This window comes from Bufo gargarizans, chromosome 1 (assembly GCF_014858855.1).
Source record: "Bufo gargarizans isolate SCDJY-AF-19 chromosome 1, ASM1485885v1, whole genome shotgun sequence".
NCBI classification, from domain to species: Eukaryota; Metazoa; Chordata; class Amphibia; order Anura; family Bufonidae; genus Bufo; species Bufo gargarizans.
Window position 1 is genome coordinate 310,175,378 of NC_058080.1, and position 27,006 is coordinate 310,202,383.

The window sequence follows — 27,006 nt, forward strand, 5'->3', positions numbered from 1 at the left end:
TTGAGTCTACAAAATCCATATTTTTTTAATTCTGAATAATCATGTTTTTTTTTAGATTGATTATTTGTACAGAATTGCTACTTTATTATGATGGCCTGCCACCTGGCAGCGCATTCAAATCAATTGCCGGCATCCTCATTGGCCGCAGAGGATGCTGGTAAGAAACCCGGAAGCGCGAGCTACCGGTTTTTTTTTTTTACCCTTTAGATGCCGTGATCTCACTTGATCACCGCATCTAAAGGATTTAATGACTACGATCTGCACCTCTGCATAAATTTGACACATTTGAAAGTTTGTGAACCCTTCAGAATTTCTATATTTCTATATTTTTCACAGAAGTTGACTAAATCAAACAAATTAGACTTGGTCATTTATGTATTGAGGAAAATGATCCAATATCACATGTCTGATCATCAAAAGTATGAAAACCTTTGCTTTCAGTATCTGGTGTGGCTCCCTTGTGCAGCAATAATTTCAACTAAATGTTTCTGGTAATTTTTGATTAGTCCTGCACATCAGCTTGGAGGAATTTTATCCCATTCTTCCAGCTTCAACTATGTCTTGTTATCTGCTCACTTTAGGTCCTTCTATATTAGTACATAGCTAACTCCTTCCCGACCAGAGCCATACATGTACAGCGCTGGTCGGGACTGAAAGCGAGGTGGGCACCATAGCCCCTGGGTGCCTACTGTTTTAAACAGCAGACACCTGGGACTAATGTATGCTGGGAGCACAAAACCCCGGAAGCATGCACTTCCAGGTTTTTACTAGATCCCACAAGTGAGGATCAGAGAGCCAGAGTAATACAAGGCTGCCGCTCATTAAAGGGGTTATCTCATCTTAGACAATGGGGGCATATCGCTAGGATATGCCCCCATTGTCTGATAGGTGCGGGTCCCACCTCTGGGACTCGCACCTACAAGGAGAACGGAGCAGAGAAAGTAGCCGAGCGCTGGCTAAGGCTACTTTCACACTTGCGTTCGGAGCGCATCCGTCTGGTATTTGTACAGACAGATCCGCTCCTATAATGCAAACGATGGTATCCGTTCAGCATTATATTTTACTAAAAAAGTCTAAGTACAGTTTGTATTCAGACGGATCCGCTCCCCATTGACTTTCAATGTAAAGTCTGGACGGATCCGTTTGAAAAATGCACCATATTGTGTCACCTTCGAACGGATCCGACCCCATTGACTTCCATTGTAACTCTGGACGGATCCGTTTGCCTCCGCTTTCGGGTGTCCGCCTGCTGAGCGGAGCGGAGGACAGACGGTGCCAGACTGATGCATTCTGAGCGGATCCGCATCCACTCAGAATGCATTAGGGCTGGACGGATCCGTTCGGGGCCGTTTGTGAGAGCCTTCAAGCGGAACTCACAAGCGGAGCCCCGAACGCTAGTGTGAAAGTAGCTATTTCCGTCGGCCCCATAGAAAAACATAAAAAAATATAACAATTCAAATTCTACAACAGAAATTAAGGTGTAACTGTCATTTTTGGGGGGCTAATGGGTAGGGGCAAGGATAGGGAACATTTTTGTGATATACTTCATTTAGGAAAAACCTTTATTTATATCTTTTTCAGAGCCGCTGCTAAGGGACATATGTGAACTGGCGGGAGTCTGCCTGTACTTCTCCCTCATATAGTGGTGCAAATAAAGTAATAATACATGATATACTGTATTTTTTGCCCATTAGACGCACCTAGGTTTTAGAGGAGGACAATAAGAAAAAAATATTGTATTAGACATCAAATCAGCAATCAGACCCCCAATATTAATCAGACCTCAGCTCAGACCCCAATGTGAATGACCCCCAATCAGACCTCAGATCAGAGCCCAATATAAAGAAGACCCCCAATCAGACCTCAGATGAGACCCCCATGCCATATATCAGTCCCCCATGCCTCATATCAGTCCTTCATGGCTCATATAAGCCCCCAGCCATATGTGATTAGCCCCCAGCCATATGTAATTAGCCCCCAGCCATATGTGATTAGCCCCCAGCCATATGTGATTAGCCCCCAGCCATATGTGATCAGCCCCTAGCCATATGTGATCAGCCCCCAGCCATATGTAATCAGCCCCTAGCCATATGTGATCAGCCCCCAGCCATAATTCAGCAGCCCCCAGCCATATGTAATTAGCCCCCAGTCATAATTCAGCAGCCCCCAGCCTCAGATCATAAAAAAAAAAAAAACATTTACCTCTCTTGCTCCTGGACGCCGCCGCTCCTCACCGCCCGCAATTTTTTTCCTCCTGATGTCGGCTGTTCTGTGAACTGGTGAGCACAGTGTGAGGTCACAGAGCGCCCTCACGCTGTGTGCAGCCACTGCACAGCCGACAGCCAAGGACCAGGAAGCGGTGAGTATAGTACTCTGTGTGATTACCCACCCACGCTGTGTCTGAGTGGTAAGTTCTCACTACAGGTAAGGCAGGGGGAAGCTGTTATACATTATGTAGGCACAGTAATCTAGTATAACTGTCCCTATGTACAGTAGAGGAGCTTCCCCCTTGCATGTAGTAGTCAAATTCAATATGGTACTTGAAAACCATTCCAGCAAAATCTGCCCTCCAAAAGCCGCGTGTTGCCCCTTTCATGGTCTCTTGAAATGAGACATAGCACCCAAAAACCATTCCAGCTAAATTTGAGCTTTAAAAGCCATTGATGCTCCTTCCCTTCCAAGCCCTGTGGTGTGCCTATACAGCAGTTTGCGGCCACATATTGGGTGTTTCTGTAAACTGCAGAATCAAGGAAATAAATATTAAGGTTTGTTTTTTCTGTTAACCCTTGCCGTGTTACAGGAAAAAATGAATGAAACAATCTGCAAAAAAACAAAATTTTGGAATTTCAGCTCCATTTTCCCTTAATTCTTGTGGGTTAACAAAGTTTGTAAAAATCAGTTTTGAATGATTTGAGGGGTATAGTTTCTACAATGGTGTCATTTATAGGTGGTTTCTAAGCCACTTCATAACTGAATTGGTACTGAAAAAAGTTTGAAAAATTGCTTCTAAATTCTAAGCCTTCCTTGACAATAAAATGACATTTACAAAATGATTTCAACATAAAGTATGTACAGTCGTGGCCAAAAGTTTTGACAATTAGGCTACTTTCACACTTGCGTTCGGGGTTCCGCTTGTGAGTTCCGTTTGAAGGCTCTCACAAGCGGCCCCGAACAGATCCGTACAGCCCCAATGCATTCTGAGTGGATGCGGATCCGCTCAGCAGGCGGCCTGGCCGTGCGGAGCCAAACGAATCTGTCCAGACTTACAATGTAAGTCAATGGGGACGGATCCGTTTGACGTTGACACAATATGGTGCAATTTCAAACTGATCTGTCCCCCATTGACTTTCCATGCAAAGTCAGGACGGATCCGTCTGACTAACTTTCAGACTTAGATTTTATCTGAAATATAATGCAGACAGATCTGTTCTGAACGGATACCATCATTTGCATTATAGGAGCGGATCCGTCTGTGAAGACACCAGACGGATCCGCTCCAAACGCAAGTGTGAAAGTAGCCTTACATAAATTGGAAAAGTTGCTGCTTACGTTTTTATAATAGCAATTTGCATATATACTCCAGAATGTTATGAAGAGTGATCAGATGAATTGCATAGTCCTTCTTTGCCATGAAAATTAACTTAATCCCCAAAAAACCTTTCCACTGCATTTCATTGATGTCATTAAAGGACCTGCTGAGATCATTTCAGTAATCGTCTTGTTAACTCAGATGAGAATGTTGACGAGCACAAGGCTGGAGATCATTATGTCAGGCTGATTGGGTTAAAATCGCAGACTTTACCTGTTAAAAGGAGGGTGATGCTTGAAATCATTGTTCTAGCATTATTAACCATAGTGACCTGCAAAGAAACGCGTGCAGCCATCATTGCGTTGCATAAAAATGGCTTCACAGGCAAGGATATTGTGGCTACTAAGATTGTACCCCAATCAACAATTTATAGGATCATCAAGAACTTAAAGGAAAGAGGTTCAATTCTTGTTAAGAAGGCTTCAGGGCGTCCTATAAAGTCCAGCAAGCGCCAGGGTCGTCTCCTAAAGAGGATTCAGCTGCGGGATCGGAGTGCCACCAGTGCAGAGCTTGTTCAGGAATGGCAGCAGGCAGGTGTGAGCACATCTGCACGCACAGTGAGGCGAAGACTTTTGGAAGATGGCCTGGTGTCAAGAAGGGCAGCAAAGAAGCCACTTCTCTCCAGAAAAAATACATCAGGGACAGATTGATCTTCTGCAGAAAATATGGTGAATGGACTGCTGAGGACTGGGGCAAAGTCATATTCTCCGATGAAACCTCTTTCCGATTGTTTGGGGCATCAGGAAAAAGGCTTGTCCGGAGAAGAAAAGGTGAGCGCTACTATCAGTCCTGTGTCATGCCAACAGTAAAGCATCCTGAGACCATTCATGTGTGGGGTTGCTTCTCATCCAAGGGAGTGGGCTCACTCACAATTTTGCCCCAAAACACGCCATGAATAAAAAATGGCACCAAAACACCCTCCAACAGCAACTTCTTCCAACAATCCAACAACAGTTTGGTGAAGAACAATTCATTTTCCAGCACGATGGAGCACGGTGCAAAAAGTGATAACTAAGTGGCTCGGGGACCAAAAACATTGACATTTTGGGTCCATGGCCTGGAAACTCCCCAGATCTTAATCCCATTGAGAACTTGTGGTTAATCCTCAAGAGGTGGGTGGACAAACAAAAACCCACTAATTCTGACAAACTCCAAGAAGTGATTTTGAAAGAATGGGTTGCTATCAGTCAGGAATTGGCCCAGAAGTTGATTGAGAGCATGCCCAGTCGAATTGCAGAGGTCCTGAAAAAGAAGGGCCAACACTGCAAATACTGACTCTTTGCATAAATGTCATGTAATTGTCGATAAAAGCCTTTGAAACGTATGAAGTGCGTGTAATTATATTTCACTACATCACAGAAACAACTAAAACAAAGATCTAAAAGCAGTGTAGCAGCAAACTTTGTGAAAACGAATATTTGTGTCATTCTCAAAACTTTTGGCCACGACTGTAGATGGTGAATGTTCATGAGTAACTATTTTATGAGGTATCACAATGTCTTAAAAGCAGAGAAGTTCAAATATATAAAAGTGCGACTTTTTTTCCAAATTTTCTGTAAATTTTTATCTTTTTTTATTGTTAAAGATAAAACGTATCTTTAAAGTTAAAACTTTGTATTATGTATGTATACCCCCTTTTCATATGTACAGCGCTATGGAATAAATGGCACTTTAACCGCCTCCGGACCGCCTAACATAGGATCGCGTTCCGGAGGCGGCTCACTCAAGCACAGCTAGCCCTCCACCCAAAATGCAGTGTTTGCCCGATCAGCCTGATCGATCACCCACGCCCGCCCCGCCGCAGTGACAAAAAAATTATTATTTTTTGATCACTGCACAATCACTTTAAAAGCGCTGCGGCGATAAAAAAAATAAGTTTTGATATTTTTTATCAATCGCAGCGGCCTCCGGTACTTTGCTAGCCTCCCATTTGTAAGATAGACTTGCTTTTTTTCTTGGGTAGTCTCAGGGAATACCCCCTAAATTTAGTAGTCCAAATGGCAAATAAGGGGTATTCTTCTGAAGAGGCCTACAGGCTTCTGACCCAGTCGGATGAGGAATGGGAACCCTCATCTGACGAATCCAGTCAGAATATGAACCTGTAGAAAGCAGTGGCAGTCTGACCCAAAGTTCGGACGAGGAGGTTGAGGTCCCTGACACCACCAGGCATACCCGGCCCCGTGTTGCTAGACCACAGGTTGCGCAGGATCTGCTTCAAGGGCTGCAGAGTGGGGCTGGCACTGTCGGATTACGTGGTGAGGCATACACCAGCAGCGCAGCCCATCCTGGACCTAGTACCAGCACTGCCGTAGAACATGGTGAAGTGGCGAGCACCAGAAGGGCAGTTGAAGCTGGTACGGTGGCACGTGCAGTAGTTCCCCCGTTGCAGCCACCGCACAGACAGGCCCGTAGAGTCCCTGAGGTGCTGGCAAACCCTGATTGGCAGCCCCCAACTTCAGCCGCACCCAGTAGTTCCCCCTTTCACCGCCCAGTCTGGAGTTCGGGTTGAGACAGCTCAGATCGGTTCGGCACTGGGATTTCTTTAGCTGTTCTTGACTGCGGAGCTCTTGGACTTAGTTGTGGCAGAAACAAATCGGTATGCCACTCAATTTATAGCTGCCAACCCAGGAAGCTTTTATGCCCATTCTTTCCGGTGGAAACCCGTCCAAGTTTCCGAAATTAAAACTTTTCTGGGCCTTCTCCTCAACATGGGCCTAACCAAAAAGCATGAATTGCGGTCATATTGGTCCACAAACCCAATTCATCACATGCCCATGTTCTCTGCTGCCATGTCCAGGGCACGATTTGAGGCCATCCTCCGTTTCCTGCACTTTAGCGACAACAGCACCTCCCGTCCCAGAGGCCATCCAGCTTTTGACCGGCTCCACAAAATTTGGCCCCTCATAGACCACCTTAACACCAAATTTGCAGATTTGTATACCCCTGAGCAAAACATCTGTGTAGACGAGTCCCTTATGCATTTTACCGGGCGCCTTGGCTTCAAACAATACATCCCAAGCAAGCGCGCCCAGTAAGGGGTCAAATTGTATAAGCTCTGTGAAAGGGCCACAGGCTATACCCACAAATTTCGGATCTATGAGGGTAAAGATCAGACCCTGGAGCCGGTCGGTTGCCCTGACTACCTGGGGAGCAGTGGGAAGACAGTCTGGGACTTGGTGTCACCCTTATTTGGCAAGGGGTACCATCTTTATGTTGACAATTTTTACACAAGTGTGCCCCTCTTCAGGCATTTGTTCCTAGCTCTCACGCAGACACGACAATACAAATTGAACAAGCAACCAGTGTCATTGAAAAGCCCCTCTGTGTCCACGACTATAATTCGCTCATAGGAGGGGTGGACTTCAATGACCAGATGTTGGCTCCTTATTTAGTGTCCCGCCGCACCAGACGCTGGTATAAGAAGGTGTCTGTATATTTGATTCAATTGGCTGTATATAATAGTTTTGTTCTCTACAGTAAGGCTAGGAGAACAAGATCCTTCCTCAAATTTCAGGAAGAGATCATCGAGAACCTCCTGTATCTAGGAGGTTCCGTGGCCTCATCCACCAGTGTAGTGAGCCGTCTACACGAGCGACATTTCCCCAATGTCGTTTCTGGTACTTCAACCCAAGCGTCACCCCGAAAAAGATGTGTCTGTAGCAGCAGTGGAATAAGGCGTGACACCCGCTATTTCTGTCCTGACTGCCCTGACCACCTTGCCCTATGCTTAGGGGAGTGTTTCCGGAAGTACCACTCACAGGTACACTATTAACATAGGGATTGCATCTCACAGGACAGGCACACAGGGCTATTAGGGCCCTTTCACATAGAGCTGCTGCAAACCTCTCCTTTCACCTGGGACAAAGTGCATAATGTACTTCGCCACATCTCTGGGCAATTTGCGCTTTTGACATTGTCCCATGGGGAAGGAGAGGTTTGTCCTATAAAAAAGGTAAAAAAAAAAATAAAAATCACCGGTAAGCAAAAAAGTTAATGTTCTGTTCAAAAAGTTAAATAAAGTTTATAAAAGTTAATGTTCCGTTCAAATGTTATTATAATGTTAATAAATTTATTACATTGCGGCCTGTTTTTTTTTTTACCTTCTAGGTGGCCAACCGATGAACCAGGTGCAGCACTGATGTGCATTCTGACAGAAGCATTGCGCTGCTGCCAGATTACACAAAAGTCGGTGTATGCGGCGCTGCAAGACGTGAATTCTCCTCTGCAGTAAAAGATACATTTGCCGAGGCTTATGAGCTGAGGGGGCGGTGGTGTTCATATGCTTTGGCAAACACTTTGTATATATAAAAAATCCTGGCAATGATTATTCATCCACATCGATTGATGTGAATGGAGAAATCGGGTTCGCCAGAGCATACGAGCTAAGTGGGTTTGGATGTTGGGCGGAGCTCCTATGTCCTGGCAGACGCCTTTCCCCTCCTTTTTTTTTTTTGCAGAGATTTTTTCATCCACATTGATCGATGCGAATAAAGAAATCTGTGCCGTTCATTTTTTTTCTTTCAGCCCAGAAAAAAATCATCTTATTACCCGTATGCTAAATATAAGGAGAATAGCAGAAAATCCTAATGCTGGCCATACATGTAATGATTGCGGAGACCCTCAAATGCCAGGGCAGTACAAACACCCCACAAATGACCCCATTTTGGAAAGAAGACACCCCAACGTATTCGCTGAGGGGCATGTTGAGTCCATGAAAGATTGAAATTTGGTGGGCAAAGGGGCACAAATTCCAAAGAGCACCTTTAGGATTTCACAGGGCATTTTGTGCACATTTTGATTTCAAACTACTTCTCACGCATTAGGGCCCCTAAAATGAAGACACCCCAAGGTATTCCGTGAGGGGCATGGCGAGTTCCTAGAATTTTTTCTTTTTGTCACAAGTTAGCGGCAAATTATGATTTTTATTTTTTATTTTTGTTTCTTACAAAGTCTCATATTCCACTAACTTGTGACAAAAAATAAAAACTTCCATGAACTCACTATGCCCATCACGAAATACCTTGGGGTGTCTTCTTTCCAAAATGGGGTCACTTGTGGGGTAGTTATATTGCCCTGGCATTTTAGGGGCCCTAATGTGTGAGAAGTAGTTTGAGATCAAAATGCGTAAAAAATGCCCTGTGAAATCCTAAAGGTGCTCCCCCCGGCACCCCCTCTATTGTATTTATATCATTGGAGGCACAGTGTGCGGCCTCCCCCCCCCCTTCCCGATCATTGGTGGCAGCGGAGAGTTCCGATCCGAGTCCCAGTTTAATCGCTGGGGCTCCGATCGGTAACCATGGCAACCAGGAAGCTACTGCAGCCCTGGTTTCCATGGTTACTCAGCAATATTAGAAGCATCATACTTACCTGCTGGCTGCTGCGATGTCTGTGTCCGGCCGGGAGCTCCTCCTACTGGTATGTGACAGATCATTAAGCAATGCGCCGCACAGACCTGTCACTTACCAGTAGGAGGAGCTCCCGGCCGGTCATAGACATCGCAGCAGCCAGCAGGTAAGTATGATGCTTCTAATATTGCTAAGTAACCATGGCAACCAGGACTGCAGTAGCGTCCTGGTTGCCATGGTTACTGATTGGAGCCCCCACGATTGAACTGGGACTCCGATCGGAACTCTCCGCTGCCACCAATGATCGGGGGGGAGAGGGGAGGCCGCACACTGTTCCACCAATGATATTAATACAATAGAGGGGGGGCCGCACACTGGCCACCAATTATATAAATACAATAGAGGGAGGCTGGGAGGGGGCCGCACACTGTGCCACCAATGATAATACAATAGAGGGAGGGGGGGCCGCACTAGCCACCAATGAAATTGAATCTGGGGAGGGAGGGGGGTCTGCCCCCTGCTGCCTGGCAGCCCCAGATCACTTACAGGGGGCTATGATACGCACAATTAACCCCTTCAGGTGCGGCACCTGAGGGGTTAATTGTACGGATCACAGCCACCTGTAAAAGATCAGGTGCTGCCAGGCAGCAGGGGGCAGTCATGTACACAGTTCGTAGTATATTCTAACTAGAAGCATCCCCATCACTATGGGAACGCCTCTGTGTTAGAATATACTGTCGGATCTGAGTTTTCACGAAGTGAAAACTCAGCTCTGAAAAAGCTTTTATGCAGACGGATCTTCGGATCCGTCTGTATGAAAGTAACCTACGGCCACGGATCACGGACACGGATGCCAATCATGTGTGTCCGTAAAAAAAATAGGACAGGTTATATTTTTTTGACGGACAGGATACACGGATCACGGAGGCGGATGACAAACGGTGCATTTTCCGAGTTTTCAACGGACCCATTGAAAGTCAATGGATCCGCAGAAAATCACGGAAAACGGAACAACGGCCACGGGTGCACACAACGGTCGTGTGCATGAGGCTTTATTCTGTGGAAAAAAGGCCAAGCAGATATGATAATGCCGTGCGCTCCTGCAAGTCCAGAGCAGAGGATCACACTCACACACGGAGCGTGATTCCTGCAATGGACTCGCTCGTGTGAAACAGCCCTAAAGGTTCACACACTTTTGCCATTCACAAACATGTGATATTGGATCATTTTCCTTAATAAATATAACCCCAATTCCCAAAAAGTTGAAACACTGTATGAAACATAATGCAATGAGGTCCGGTCTGAGTCTGTATATCATTTTTTTTATTAAATTAAAGACATCCACCCTCTGCAGAGATAACTACATTTCTAAAAATAAATACCACTACCGCTTTTTGTTCTTGTAGCAATATTTTTCCGCAATCTCTATTTTGCATTTATGGATTTATGCATATATTTATTTTCGTGTACGTTGCAGATTTAGCCATTATACACTGCCTGTTCCCATAGTTACGACCACCCTAGAATCCAATAGTTGTGGCTGTGCTTGCACACTATAGGAAAAAGCACTATCCTATGTGAGCTCCCACGCTCCTAGCCTCCAGAGAGGCTGGCGTCTTTTCCTAGTGTGAAAGCACGACCACCGTTGTTGGATTGTGGGGTGGCCGTAACCATGGAAACGAGCAGTGTATAATGTGATGGAAAAATTCATCCAGACATCAAAGAAAGCAATATGAATAATTGCAATACATTAGTAAGTGCCTTGTATTAACTATCTCTACATAATAAATGCTATTTGCCGAAGTGACAAACCCTAGGCCTAACCTCTTCAGGACCCTGCCATTTTTCACCCTAAAGGGAGTCTGTCACAACTATATGACCATATACAGCACTCACATGGCGCTGTAGCACTCCTATACATGATTCTAATGGTACCTTTGTTATTTTCTTTAGACATCCAGAAGCAGGAAAAACTATGTTTTTTTCATATGCAAATGAGCACTCGCAAGTGCCCAGGGGCGGCGTTCAGTGTGTAGGTGCCCAGGCTGCTCTGCCTTTTTAACCGTTACTCCTCCCCCAGCCTCTTCCTTTGCCCGCCCTTTTATTCCCTTGTATCATCCCTAGGTCCGGTCGAGATCCTGCACCTGGCGCCTGGCACACTAGTTGAATTAATGCTGTACCCAAAATGGGCATTGCAGTGTGCATGCCCCAGCCCGGGGAAGCAGTGCGCAGGCGTGGGATCTCGGCCGGACCTAGGGATGATACAAGGGAATAGGAGGGCAGGCAAAGGAAGAGGCTGGGGGAGGAGTAACGGTTAAAAAGGCAGAGCAGCCTGGGCTCCTACACACTGAATGCCGCCCCTGGGCACTTGCGAGTGCTCATTTGCATATTAAATAAACTTAGTTTTTTCTGCTTCTGGATGTCTTGATAGTGATACCTCCTAAAATAGTTATTACTTACATTTTCCATATGTCTACTTCATGTTCGGATCATTTTGTAAATTACATTTTCTTTTTTGGGGACGTTAGAAGTTTAGAAGCAAATCTCAAGAAAATTTCCAAAACCCAATTTTTAACGACCAGTTCAGGTCTGAAGTCTCTTTGTGTGGCTTACCTAATAGAAACCACCCATAAATGGCCCCATTTTAGGAACCACACCCCTCAAGCTTTTCAAAACTGATTTTACAAACTTTGTTAAAGGGAACCTGTCACCTCCTCAAAACATCCCAAGCTGGCAGCAGTACCTGAGAGTAGCCAGCAGCATGTTTGTAACGATCATTTTCTTCCTGCAGGTAGTTGAAGCAAAAGCTGTAAAAATGATCTTTAATCCCCTGCCGGTGTGCTCCTCTAGTCAGGCTTGAAGTCACGGAGGCAGCGGCCTCCTTGCTTCAAGTCACAGTAACCACGCCCCCTTGCCTGCCCCTTTGCTGTGATTGACAGCGTTTATGCACGACGGTTCGGCTGGCTTTGCCGAACTGCTGGCTGTAAGTCACAGCAAAGGGGCAGGGAAGGGGGCGTGGTTACTGTGACTTGAAGCAAGGAGGCCGCTGCCTCTGTGACTTCAAGCTTAACTAGAGAAGCGCGCCGGCAGGGGATTAAAGATCGTTTTTACAGCTTTTGCTTCAACTACCTGCAGGAAGAAAATGATCGTTACAAACACGCTGCTGGCTACTCTCAGGTACTGCTGCCAGCTTGGGATGTTTTTAGGAGGTGACAGGTTCCTTTTAACTTTTTAGGTCTTCCACATGAATTAAAGGAAAATGTAGATGATATTTCTGAATTTCACTTTTTTGGCAGATTTTCCATTTTAATCCATTTTTTCCAGTAACAAAGCAAGGGTGAACAGCCAAACAAAATTCAATATTTATTACCCTGATTCTGTAATTTACAAAAACACCCCATTTGTGATTGTAAACTGCTGTATGGGCACACAGCAGGGCACAGAAGGAAAGGAGCGCCATGTGGATTTTGGAGGGCAGAATTCACTGTGATTATTTTAAGTTGCCATGTCACATTTGAAGACCCCCTGATGCACCCCTTGAGTAGAAACTCCCAAAAAGTGACCTCATTTTGGAAACTACGGGAAACGTTACGTTGTTCAGGGGTTAGGTCATGTGATATTTTTATAAAGCAGGTCGTTACGGACATGGCAATACCTAATATGTCTTCTTTTTTTTTTATCTATTTAAGTTTTACACAATAAAAGCATTTTTGAAACAAACAAACAAAAAAATCACTGTTGCCGGCATATGCAGCAGGGGCCCAGCTGTCAGTGACTGCCAGGTCCGTGCTGCTGATTGGGCTGGCGCAGCTCCTGCAACCGCCCGATCAGCCCATTGTACATGTACGGAACAGGTCCTCTACGGGTTAATGTTATAGTGATATAATATACTTAGCAGACCACTGAAATTTGCATGTGTGTCACTACTTTATACTGCCTTCAGTGACAAGTTCCCTTTCCTAAGATTTGTCCTGCTCAGTTCTGTGTACAGCAAACATGGGTATTCATTGTGCCTTTCAACTAATAGGATCTGAAACGGTCATTTATGTTTTCTGCAGATTTATGTATATGAATATGATAGCAGCCTCAAGCCTGTGAAAGCGCCAAGACAATGTCTTCCGATTGCTGCAGTAGATGGAACTTTTATAATCAACATCAACAAAACTCTTACAGCTTCTGTACCAGTACGCTTCCCCTCCAAACCTGTTTCATCAGGTATGAATGTCTGACTTTTATTCTTGCTTGTTCTACACAGTGGTAACTTTAAAAATGAGGTTGCTATATAAGAAAATCACAGGAAACAAATATGTAGGTGGACTTCTACATTTATAGAGGACCGTTCATGTTTTTTTTTTAGTTTAATTAAATACCTTTCCTGATGCTGCCACCCTGCCTGTTGTTTTTTTTTTTTTTTCAAATAACGCTTGTATGCCCCGATGTGCCCCCCCCCCCCTGCAGTTTTCCCACTCAGTATGTTAATCCTGAGCATCGGTACAGGGAGGAGGAGACAGACGCCAGGGTTTCAGGTGAAGGTGATGTTTATTTTTTTTCTCCCTGGCTGTGACGCTCTCCGCTGTGATTGGATCGCGGCACAGCCAGGGAGAAGGAGACTCTCATTGAGAATCCCTGGCGTTTCCTCCTCCCTGTACTGATGCTCAGGATTAACATACTGGGAAGGAAAAAAAGAGGCAGGGTGGAGGCATCAGCGGGTGGCACCCCGCATGGAAAGGTATTTAATTAAAGGGTTTCTGTCACCAGATTTAACCCTATTAAAGTGGCTGACATTAGCGATGTGCTAATGTCAGCAGACCCTAACTCTCCTAATCTTATGCTCCTGTATGCCCCCATTACTGCACAATTTTAACTTTTATAATATGCTAATTAGCCTCTAGGAGCAGGGGGGCGTTGCCCCTTCTCCTAGAGGCTCAGTTCACCCACCTCAAGTCACTTCCTGCCGTCCTTGATTGACAGGGCCAGTGTTCGTCTTCTTCGGCCGGCCCTGTATGCTGGATAAATCTTGCGCATGCGCAGTCCCGGCACACAGGGCCGGCCGGAGGAGAAGAGCGCTGCCTGGCTCCATCAAACAAGGACGGCAGGGTGTGACTTGACGTGAGCGAACGGAGCCTCTAGGAGCAGGGGCAACCCCCCCACTGCTCCTAGAGGCTCATTAGCATATTATAAAAGTTAAAATTGTGCAGTAATGGGGGGATCCAGAAGCATAAGATTAGGAGAGTTAGGATCTGCTGACATTAGCACATCGCTAATGTCAGCCAGTTTAATAGGGTTAAATCTGGTGACAGAAGCCCTTTAAACAAAAAAAAACATAAAAGGTCCTCTTTAATATGAATCACTGCCTGAAAAAGATGTTAAAATAAAAAATAATAAATAACTTTACTTCAGGTAATAAATAAAATGCACAGCTATGCCCAGTTTATTCATAGGCAGAAAACCTCCTGCAGGGAGCAGAGTTGGAGGGGAGAGAACTAGGCATCTATTAATCGACACTAGGCATAAAATTATTTACTCTCTCCAAACGCAATGGGCCAGATTTATTATTAGCTCAAGTCAAAATAATGGAGTGAAAATTTTTGCGCCGTCACTAAAACTGCACAAAAATGTGCGACTTTTATTGGCTCTGCGCTATTCTTGCCAGTTTTCTGAAAGTGGGCGTGTTTTCTTATGTAAATGAATCTCTAGACAGATTTACTATTGCGACAATTTTAAAAAGTCGCTAAAAATTGCGCAATTTCACTCCAGTGAGGACCATGCTTATCTTATGTGACTTTTTAATAGAACATGCGACTTTTGTAAAGCCACTTACTGAAGGATAAACTCCTACCGTCAAACCACATTTATCACAGTATTAGGCCCCATGCACACGGCCGTGTGCGGGCCGTGGAACCGCGGCCTGGATCCCTCCTGTGAGCTGGAGCGCACGGCGTCACTGGTTGCTATGACGCCGTGCGCTCCCTGCTGCCGGCACAGTACAGTAATACACTGGTATGATCTATACCAGTGTATTACTGTACTGTGCCGGCAGCAGGGAGCGCACGGCGTCATAGCAACCAGTGACGCCGTGCGCTCCAGCTCACAGGAGGGATCCAGGCCGCGGTTCCACGGCCCGCACACGGCTGTGAAACACGGCCGTGTGCATGGGGCCTTAAAGGACCATTAATAAATCTGACTTAGCCAAAAGTGACTTTAGACATATGTAAAAGTGGAGTAAGATGTAAGTGTAATGATAAATCTGGCCAATAGTGTTTCTACTCCCTCCAAAACAATTTTGTATATATTAGGTCAGCGAGGCACTGTGTGCCACTTACTAGTGATCGACCACAGGGTGCCTATGCTGGTATCCCTGCAGACTTGACTCAAAACCAGTAACTCGCTAAAAGCTGCCACAGAGATCTCTCTCTCTCTATGCATTCCAACATTTGTCTCATCAGCAGCTGCCAGTGTGCAGCATAGTAATATATTAAACTGAGGTTACAGCCATCATTGATGGTGTGAGGCTGGGTATCCAGCAACAGTATGGCCGTGAATCGCAGACTGCAGAAGTGCCCTCTGAAGCACCAACCTATCAAAATCCCTGCCTCGTGGTGGTCGCCTAACCTGTTCAATCCCCTGGAACCTCAGGACTCCAGAATCAGTACCCCAATAACTGCACAGAAGGTCATTAAACAGATTGGTGAAGATTCTGCCATCTTTTTCTTTAGTAATCATCTGATCCAAAAACTCGATGTTATTATGGTGAATTTCAAAGGCAAAAGTATAGGGGTAAATTAAAGCCCCTACTAATTGGGAGAGTTGATGTTTGTCCCCTTTCTAGAATATCAGTACACTGTAGTGAAGCCAGAGCATTATCAGTTTAGACAAAATACTCAATTCCTCTCCAAAGACAATTTTCCTTTCCCACCAGCCCAGGTAGAGGTTGGCAAAACTGGGGGCACAAGAACTCCCCACTGACACCCCCCTGAGCTGGTGGAAAATGTTTTGGTCAAACATAAACACATAAGGGCTCTTTCGCACTTGCGTTCTTGTCTTCCGGCATAGAGTTCCGTCGTCGGGGCTCTATGCCGGAAGAATCCTGATCAGTTTTATCCTAATGCATTCTGAATGGCGAGAAATCCGTTCAGGATGTCTTCAGTTCAGGACCGGAACGTTTTTTGGCCGGAGAAAATACCGCAGCATGCTGCGCTTTTTGCTCCGGCCCAAAATCCTGAACATTTGCCACAAGGCCGGATCCGGAATTAATGCCCATTGAAAGGCATTAATCCGGATCCGGCCTTAAGCTAAACGTCGTTTCGGCGCATTGCCGGATCCGACGTTTAGCTTTTTCTGAATGGCTGCCAAGACGCTAAAGGCCTGGCAGCCATGGTAAAGTGTAGTGGGGAGTGGGGGAGCAGCATACTTACCGTCCGTGCGGCTCCCGGGGCGCTCCAGAGTGACGTCAGGGCGCCCCACGCGCATGGATGACGTGATCGCATGGCACGTCATACATGCGCATGGGGCGCTCTGACGTCATTCTGGAGCGCCCCGGGAGCCGCACGGACTGTAAGTATACTGCTCTCCCGCTCCCCACTACTACTATGGCAACCAGGACTTTAATAGCGTCCTGGCTGCCATAGTAACCCTGAACGCATTTTGAAGACTGATCCGTCTTCAAATGCTTTCAGTTCACTTGCGTTTTTCCGGATTCGGCGTGTAATTCCGGCAAATGGAGTACACGCCGGATCCGGACAACGCAAGTGTGAAAGAGCCCTTATGCCCTGAAATAAACCGCAGAAGAGATAAAACAAATGAGTTATCACAGTCAGAATCTTCCTTTTGTTTTGTTTCTTTAAGTGTTATGTATGATCTTCGTTGCCTTTACGTCTCTCTGGTCTATGCCCGGTGAATCCCGTACCTTACCTTACTGTTTGGGCTCCCCACATCACTGTTGACATGTATTTGTCACCAGCCAGGGTTCCCCAGCTATTACAGCAGGGTAAGCATAGGCTTGCCTCACTTCTCCTTTCCAGATTGGTCCCCGCTAGAGGCTCACTCGGGTTTAGGGGCAGGGCTTATCCTTTATACTGCAGTACGCGATTCACGGCCATACTGTTGCCGGATACCCAGCCTCACGCCATCAATGATGGCTGTAACCTCAGTTTAATATATTACTATGCTGCACACTGGCAGCTGCTGATGAGACAAATGTTGGAATGAATAGAGAGAGATAGATCTCTGTGGCAGCTTTTAGCAAGTTACTGGTTTTGAGTCAGGTCTGCAGGGATACCAGCATAGGCACCCTTTGGTCGATCACTAGTAAGTGTCACACAGTGCCTCGCTGGTCTAATATTTATACTTCAGTTAGAGGATTTGTTTCTGATGGAGCAGAAACACATTGTGTTTGGAGAGAGTAAATCATTTTATGCCTAGTGTCGATTAATAGACACCTAGTTCTCCCCCCTCCAACACTGCTCCCTGCAGGAGGTTTTCTGCCTATGAATAAAATAGCTCTGCATTTTATTAATTTGTTATTTAAACGTCTTTTCCAAGCAGTGATTGCTATGTAAGTAACCTAAAAAAGTGTTTACTTATCCAGATTCAAAGAAAATGTAGTAGTCATATTAGCCATATTCGCTCCTCCTAGACCTTCGCTTGGTATATTTTTATTTTTTGTAGGATGCTCATGGGTTGATTACCAAAGTTGACTATGCGTTTCATACAGTTGAAGAGCTTATCTTATGAAAAGTATTTACCACCAATCCAGGATAGGTGATAAATATAAGATCACATGGGTCCAACCATTGGGACCCCAAGTGATCCAAAGAACATCTACTGTTGTAGACAGTGTTCCATAAGTCCCCTAGAAGTGAAAGTGGTGGGCCAACATGCTCATTGTCGCTCCATTTACAGATAGAGCTAAGGGGCCCCCCTCATTCTGAAGATTGCTAGAGGTTCCAGCTCTCATTCCCCCACAATCCAATATTTATCACATGCCCAAGTGGTAGGTGACAAACACTTTTCATGGAATAACTCCTATAAGAAAGGAGTATACGACTCTTTTAACATTTTTAACATGCAGTATATCAGTTGAGGCATTGAATGTAACCTACAAATGTAGTAAATGTTCTTCTGTATACATAAATCTGTACAAAACTCATTTTTTAAGTAATTTGGTCTGTGTTTTATTAACATACAGGAAACACTACTCTTGCAAACTGCACTGTAGTCAAGCGAATTGGAAAAGGCAAAGATGCAAAGGTTATATTTAAAAGTGTTACTCCATCATTACCACAAGCTGCTGGAATAGAAATTGCCCCCACCAATGCTTCAGATAAAGAAGCACCTTCTATTCCTGTTATTGAGACAGAACAAAGTTGCGGTATTTTCGAGAAATCACCTTTGTGCCAGAACAATATTACCCTTCCTGACCTAACCATATCCCTTCAACAGCACAGTGTTGCTTTAGAAAATCTAATAACCTCATGCATGGTAATTACATCAAAATCTATGAAGGACCCAAGACTCTTAAAACGAAGTGATGGGGAAATTGTCAAACCAGTTGGTGAACAGAACCAATACAGTCTTCTTTTTGAAAATGAGGTGTCTTGTAACACTGAAAGGCTTTCTAGTAAAGAAAATGCTTGCTACGTGGATGATAGTATAAATAAAACACAAAAGTTCTTAAGTTTTGAAGAGAGGCGTCTTCATGATAGCTTTGTCATGAGTAAAGAACCATTTGTGAAGGGATTGAATAAATATTCATCGTTTTTGACACATAATGGAAAGGAAAAAGATTCAGGTATTGAATCTTTAGCAAACATATACAGTGAGGAGAAAGCAGACCATTCTATAATATATGACCAGTTGTGTGGCGCACGTTCAAATCAGCTAGGAACTGAAAATAGTCTAGAAACTGAATTTGCTGTTTCCATGTCACTAAGTACATTGAACTGCAGTATTGAAACCACTGAAAATGCAGGAAAAGACAATAGATGTTTGTTTGAAAATCTAAACAAAAAAAATAAAGATACTGCAATATCTTTGTCATTAGATGGAAAGGAAACGGAAAAAGAGTCAGGGATTGACTCATTACCAAATATATCTTTTGAGAAGAAACCAGAGCTTCCCAAAAAACTATGCAGCAATAATAAGCTATACAAAATAAGTGCAAGTCACTTAGAGACTGCAAGGAGTGAGCTAGCTCATGTATTTGATTTTATGTCATTCGACTACACTAAGGAAACGAGTGAAAATGGTGGGAAAGCCACTGAAAGCAACAGATGCTTGACAAAAAAAAACCGAGATCCTGCAAGGACACTATTTTTGTCATTAAATGAAAAGGAAAGAGATGCAGGAGTTGAGTCATTAATAAATACATCCTGCAAAGAAAATTTAGAGCTTTCCAAAAAACTCTGCAGGAAAGGTGAACTCTACAGAGTATGCGCAAGTCATTTGGGGACTGAAGAAAGTCAGCAAACTCCGTTATCTGATGTATTGTCATTAGACTACTCCAAGGAAAGCAATGAAAAGGCCGGAAAATCTGAAAATTATGTTCAGCAAAGTTTAAAAAACGAAGATGCTGCAATTTTTAAGGAAAAACATCAAAAAATCAAATCTTTCCCAAATACATCCAGGGAAGAGAAGGCAGGGCTTTCGAGAAAACTGTGCAGGTATGATAAATTCTGGAAAATACATTCAAACCAGGTAAAAACTGAAAAAAATCGCAAAACTCAAGTATCTGAATTTATATCTCATAAGACCTCAAACTGCTCTAAGGAAATGGGTGAAAATGGAGGAAAATCTGAAATCAGTCAGTGCATGTCTAAGAAGGCACAGCCACAAGACAGGGCAACATTTTTGTCATGTCAAAGAAAGGAAAAAGATAAGGAAGTTGAGACTTTACCAAATACACCCAGTTTGCAAGTTCAAGTAGTGGACTGCTTGTCTCTTAATACCCCGAACAACATTAAACAAAATGAAGGGAAATCAGAAGGTCCTAGTTGCATTTCTCGACACACAATACTGAAAAAGAAAGCTACTTTAAGGAAAACTCGTTTAATTGACTATTACAATGAACATTGTCTGCAGTCTAAAGAACATTCTTTGAAGGATAGTTATTCAATGGCTATAAAAACAAAACTTCTGAAGAAAAGCAAAGACTGTTTTACTGGTGGAAAACGAAGATCATGTGGTTCAGATAAAGATAAAATATATAAAGCTGCACCACCACCACACCATGAAAAAGTAAAACAAGATAAGGAAAGTCAAGTTAGAACAGTTCAAAATCACTATAAGGTTCCAGCTGAAATAAATACAGCACTTAATGATAAGATGCCCACAAGTATTGATGATACTCTAAGTCCACTTAAACTTGTTTCCACTGCAGTATATCCTGAGAAGGTAAAACATCAGAAAGCCAAAGAGAAATGCACTTTGAAGAAGACTCCTGAAAAGGAAAGATTTGAACTGTATGTGCCTAAAGGTGTTGCAGAGAAAGCTGAAGAATTTAAAAGATCTACTGCTACTCCTGATGAAACTTTTGGTTTAGATACAGAATTTACTGATGAAAAGGACAGTTTGATTTTACATTCATTAAACAAAATCAATAGCAAGACTAGCAGTAGGGAGGAGAGTTTTAATCCAATGCAGTCTAGCCCAGTTGTTAGGAGTCCTACAAAAGCAAGCATTCCTAGTACTGAATTGGATGAATTTGTCAAAGATGTTTGTATAGATCAGCCAATACAAGTTCCACATTCAAAGAAAATGAGAAACCAACCTTTAGCATTTCCAAAAAATACATGTGAAGATGCGACAGGTGAAGAAGTATGTTTTGTGACTGAATCTTTAGAGAACCGTATAGACTGGAATGGTATTTTTGGAATGGATCTTGAGAAAGTTAATGCATCGCTAGGAACATTAAAAAACAACTCCTTAAGACAAGAGAAAGAGCCAAGTGGCTTGAGAATTTTTCCTGATATGGAAATTACTATAACAAACAATTATTATCTGTGTGCAGATGATTATAGCAACAATATAGTTGGAGAAATGCAACCATCTATGGAAGCAAAAGAAACAATAAGTAAGTCATTACAGGATTTGAATGGTGTGCCTCAAGATCACCACTCAACAGATGCTATCCCAGGAATTCAGTTTACAAGATCTTCAGTTTTACAAGGTAGTGAAAACTTTTTGAAAGACAACCTTGATCTGCTTTCTATAAAAATGGATAGCAGTGGTCAATCAAATGAGAAAGTTCTCGGCTATAGCCAGGATACTTCAAATACAGTGGTGGATTCTAATCTGAACAGTGTTAACACATTGCAAAAACTGGATCTTCCTACACCGAAGAAGAGACTAAATAAGAAAAGGATACCCTCAGTACTTGTCAAAAGATCTACTAGAAGGATTCACAAATTTTCTCAGTCTGAAGAAAATATCAAAGTGGTTTTAGGTATGCTGTCTGATGAGATCCCCCTATGTAAGAACAAGCGCATATCTAAAAAATTAGATCGAGCTATACTGCACTTAAGAAAGGCACATAAAAGGGTAAAAAAATCCCTGCAACTTGCAGCAAAAGTTGGAGAGAGACAAAATTTGTCCAAAACCTGCAGTGTACAGGGAAATCCCAGTGTTAATGGGGAAGAAGAACATGCAATACAAGTTGAAAGTACAAGCAGTCAAATTTTACAAACAGAAGATCCCTCTCTAAATAGAAAAGCTACTGAGATACAGAAATCTCCAACAGAAGACAGACAATTTCTAATAGAATCAACTCAAGGGATGATTAATGGCCCATTTGTACATGATGCCCAGAAGAACAAAGTAAATGGCAGTTCAGGAACAAAAATCTCACTTTTGCCTCCTTGCAAAGTTCCTATTTGCACCACAGAAACTCCTGAAGATCATTCTAGTATTTCCAGTGTTATTGTATCAGATAAAGAAAACACTGTGCCAATGGTTCCTTCTTTGAAATCACCTGATGGCAAAACAAAGCATGTAGTGAACTGTGAAATGACCAGTAAAGAAAGTATAGTGCATAGCGTTGGACAAAAAAGAAAACATGCCTCAAAACGAATGTTCTCTCAAGTCAGGAAGCGGAGTTCAACCTTCACCATATCAGCACCTAAAAGTTCAAATAGAAAATTACATGCTGTTAAGGAGAAGACACACCTGAAAGTAAAAAGAAACAAAGGATCCATTCCAACAACTGATGCTAAAACTTCAAGTTTATTACTGAAAAAATTATCAGATATTTTACAAAAAGCCAGCAAGACAGAGTCCTTAAAATCTTTGTACAATTGCAAATTGATGTGCCAGAAAATGATTCCTGCTTTTGTTAAAGCTTTTGAGAAGAAGCAACACTGTGCCTTAGAAGATGTGATAGTGGACAGAAGATTGTTTGTTAAAGAAAATCTAAAAACATGTTTCCGATGTACTTTGAAACCCCAAGCTGTAGAGGCCTTTCTTGAATTGCAAATGGTAATGGAAACCAGACAGTTTGTTGAGAATAGGATGCACTATATTGAAGGAAGGCCTACATTTCGTAGTCTTTTATGGTACGATGGGTCCCTCTATACAGAGCTACTTACAGGTAAATCTGGCTATCAACAGCAATCTCATTTTTATTCAGCCTTTCAGGAAAAACTGAAGCTTAACTCTGTATCTACACTGGAGAATCATTATGCGCAACTTTTTGAGTATCTGCAGGCAATTCAAGAGAAAGATAGCTGTTACTATGTATACCTGAAATACAACAGAGAGTTGCAGGAATGTGAAGATGTTCTAAAGAATGACTGTGACCATGCCATATTTTCACTGTCGGTTCCTTTCAGCTGTGGAGTACATATTGGAGATACAATAGATGACCTGACAGCCTTGCAAAAAAGTACTTTAGAGATCATACGGACCTTTCTTAACCTTCCTAAGTGTGATCTAGGAAAAAAGGAGCATGCACTCTCACTCCTAGAATTTATCTCTGCAAAAATTGATTACATTAAGACCTGTGTATCCACAAGTATGCAGCGTTCACTCTTTGGTCTTGAACACTTACTATTTGATGCAGCCAAAGTGTTGGCTTTTAATGAAAGAAAAAAATACGGTGGCCAAATTAAAAACATTACCAAGGAGTTTATGAGTCAGATAAACAGCGTTGCTTTGTCAAAGTTGTATGATGTTTACTGTGTCCATTGTGAGCAACCAAACACCAAAAAGAGTATTTTAAGTAAGATCTTGAATCCACACAAAAGTTCTGAATTCTTTGATAACCAAGATGTCTTCATCTTTGGAAAAATTATTGATCAAGCTCGGTGTGCGGAACCTGATCTGTTGAAGAAAATGATTCAAGAGTGCAGTCAGCATCTGGAATTTCAGAGTAAATACTTCCAGATCCTACAGGAGTGCATTGTGGATGAAGTAATAATTCAAGAGACCAATGTTCTTGATATGGCTCAAAGAAAGGACGCATATGCCACTCTATTAAAGCCTGAAGCCGTTGAGGCATATATTGATTTAGCAATGACATTTGAAACATTACACTTCCTTAACTGTCTATTGGCTTCAAAAAACAACCAAATGAGAACAAGGGGATTACTCTGGTATGATACTTCTCTATTCTCAGATCTGATACAAAACCAATATAGAGTAGAGTCACTTTTGAAAGGAAATGCCATGTCTAGTGCGATTAGTATAATAGACAGCACAATATTAGATATAAAGTCAGAACTGGAAATAATTTCCAATTGCTCAAATTCTGTTAATTACACATATGCATTTCAGATAATAACAAGAGAACTTTCAGAGCTTTCAGAACTCAGAACCTATATGAAGTCTAATCCTGCAATTACTACATACATCAATGTTTCTCCATTTGTTGCCTCTTTACATTATGGAAACTCATTACCAGAACTAGACCACAATTACAAGCTGCTATCAGACTATCTGGAAATTTTATTGTCTACCCCAAAAAAAGATTTAGGGAAAGTGGCGCATACAATGAAAATAATGAATACAATTGATTTCATAAAAGCTTTAGTTTTCAAAACAGGGATATCAACATTTGACTGTATTACATGGAATGTTCTCCACAATAGAAAGAAACATGGTCAATCCTTAAAAAGACAAATCCAGGATAAAAGAGAATTCCTGAATGGTCAGTCCCCTTGGAAACGGATATGCTTTCAAGTATCTGCTGATAATTCTACTTCCTCAACCCCCAAAAAGCAAAAGGTTAGTGTTTTGTAATTATTTTTATATATATACAGACGTGGACAAAATTGTTGGTACCCTTTGGTCAATGAAAGAAAAAGTCACAATGGTCACAGAAATAACTTTAATCTGACAAAAGTAATAATAAATTAAAATTCTATAAATGTTAACCAATGAAAGTCAGACATTGTTTTTCAACCATGCTTCAACAGAATTATGTAAAAAAATAAACTCATGAAACAGGCATGGACAAAAATGATGGTACCCCTAGAAAACACAGAACATAATGTGACCAAAGGGACATGTTAATTCAAGGTGTGTCCACTAATTAGCATCACAGGTGTCTACAACCTTGTAATCAGCCATTGGGCCTATATATATGGCTCCAGGTAATCACTGTGTTGTTTGGTGATATGGTGTGTACCACACTCGACATGGACCAGAGGAAGCAAAGGAAAGAGCTGTCTCAAGAGATCAGAAAGAAAATTATAGACAAGCATGTTAAAGGTAAAGGCTATAAGACCATCTCCAAGCAACTAGATGTTCCTGTGAGTACAGTTGCACATATTATTCATAAGTTTAAGATCCATGGGACTGTAGCCAACCTCCCTGGACGTGGCCGCAGGAGGAAAATTGATGACAAATCTAAGAGACGGATAATCCGAATGGTAACAAAAGAGCCTAGAAAGACTTCTAAAGAGATTCAAGGTGAACTTCATGCTCAAGGAACATCAGTGTCAGATCGCACCATCCGTCGTTGTTTGAGCCAAAGTGGACTACATGGGAGACGACCAAGGAGGACACCATTGTTGAAAACGAATCATAAAAAAGCAAGACTGGAATATGCCAAACTACATGTTGACAAGCCACAAAGCTTCTGGGAGAATGTCCTGTGGACAGATGAGACAAAAATCGAAGTTTTTGCCAAGGCACATCAGCTGTATGTTCACAGACGAAAAAATGAAGCATATCAAGAAAAGAACACTGTCCCTACTGTGAAACATGGAGGAGGCTCTGTTATGTTCTGGGGCTGCTTTGCTGCGTCTGGCACAGGGTGTCTTGAATCTGTGCAGGGTACAATGAAATCTCAAGACTATCAAGGAATTCTAGAGAGAAATGTACTAGCCAGTGTCAGAAAGCTTGGTCTCAGTCGCAGGTCATGGGTCTTGCAACAGGACAATGACCCAAAACACACCGCTAAAAACACCCAAGAATGGCTAAGAGGAAAAAATTGGACTATTCTAAAGTGGCCTTCTATGAGCCCTGACCTCAATCCTATTGAGCATCTTTGGAAGGAGCTGAAACATGCAGTCTGGAAAAGGCACCCTTCAAACCGGACACAACTGGAGCAGTTTGCTCATGAGGAGTGGGCCAAAATACCTGCTGAGAGGTGCAGATGTCTCATTGACAGTTACAGGAAGCGTTTGATTGCAGTGATTGCCTCAAAAGGTTGCGCAACAAAATATTAAGTTAGGGGTACCATCATTTTTGTCCATGCCTGTTTCATGAGTTTATTTTTTTACATAATTCTGTTGAAGCATGGTTGAAAAACAATGTCTGACTTTCATTGGTTAACATTTATAGAATTTTAATTTATTATTACTTTTGTCAGATTAAAGTTATTTCTGTGACCATTGTGACTTTTTCTTTCATTGACCAAAGGGTACCAACAATTTTGTCCACGTCTGTATATATATACAGTACAGACCAAAAGTTTGGACACACCTTCTCATTCAAAGAGTTTTCTTTATTTTCATGACTATGAAAATTGTAGATTCACACTGAAGGCATCAAAACTATGAATTAACACGTGGAATTATATACATAACAAAAAAGTGTGAAACAACTGAAAATATGTCATATTCTAGGTTCTTCAAAGTAGCCACCTTTTGCTTTGATTACTGCTTTGCACACTCTTGGCATTCTCTTGATGAGCTTCAAGAGGTAGTCACTTGAAATGGTCTTCCAACAGTCTTGAAGGAGTTCCCAGAGATGCTTAGCACTTGTTGGCCCTTTTGCCTTCACTCTGTGGTCCAGCTCACCCCAAACCATCTCAATTGGGTTCAGGTCCGGTGATTGTGGAGGCCAGGTCATCTGGCGCAGCACCCATCACTCTCCTTCATGGTCAAATAGCCCTTACACAGCCTGGAGGTGTGTTTGGGGTCATTGTCCTGTTGAAAAATAAATGATGGTCCAACTAAACGCAAACCGGATGGAATAGCATTCCGCTGCAAGATGCTGTGGTAGCCATGCTGGTTCAGTATGCCTTCAATTTTGAATAAATCCCCAACAGTGTCACCAGCAAATCACCATCACACCTCCTCCTCCATGCTTCACGGTGGGAACCAGACATGTAGAGTCCATCCGTTCTCCTTTTCTGTGTCGCACAAAGACACGGTGGTTGGAACCAAAGATCTCAAATTTGGACTCATCAGACCAAAGCACAGATTTCCACTGGTCTAATGTCCATTCCTTGTGTTCTTTAGCCCAAACAAGTCTCTTCTGCTTGTTGCCTTTCCTTAGCAGTGGTTTCCTAGCAGATATTCTACCATGAAGGCCTGATTCACGCTGTCTCCTCTTAACAGTTGTTCTAGAGATGTGTCTGCTGCTAGAACTCTGTGTGGCATTGACCTGGTCTCTAATCTGAGCTGATGTTAACCTGCGATTTCTGAGGCTGGTGACTCGGATGAACTTATCCTCCGCAGCAGAGGTGACTCTTGGTCTTTCTTTCCTGGGGCGGTCCGCATGTGAGCCAGTTTCTTTGTAGCGCTTCATGGTTTTTGTGACTGCACTTGGGGACACTTTCAAAGTTTTTTCCCAATTTTTCGGACTGACCTCTTGAAGCTCATCAAGAGAATGCCAAGAGTGTGCAAAGCA

The 27,006-nt window shown here is 42.9% G+C and overlaps 1 protein-coding gene across 1 annotated transcript in view; it reads left to right on the top strand.

Moving 5' to 3' along the window:
* The window catches only part of TEX15 (testis expressed 15, meiosis and synapsis associated), a 120,422-nt gene that overhangs the window by 81,403 nt on the left and 12,013 nt on the right, over nucleotides 1–27,006 (top strand). Inside the window, exons 7-9 of the mRNA XM_044278378.1 lie at nucleotides 12,993–13,149; nucleotides 18,122–18,919; nucleotides 18,977–24,150. Of these exons, the coding sequence (XP_044134313.1) occupies nucleotides 12,993–13,149; nucleotides 18,122–18,919; nucleotides 18,977–24,150 (6,129 nt within the window). The remainder of the gene's footprint in view (nucleotides 1–12,992; nucleotides 13,150–18,121; nucleotides 18,920–18,976; nucleotides 24,151–27,006) is intronic.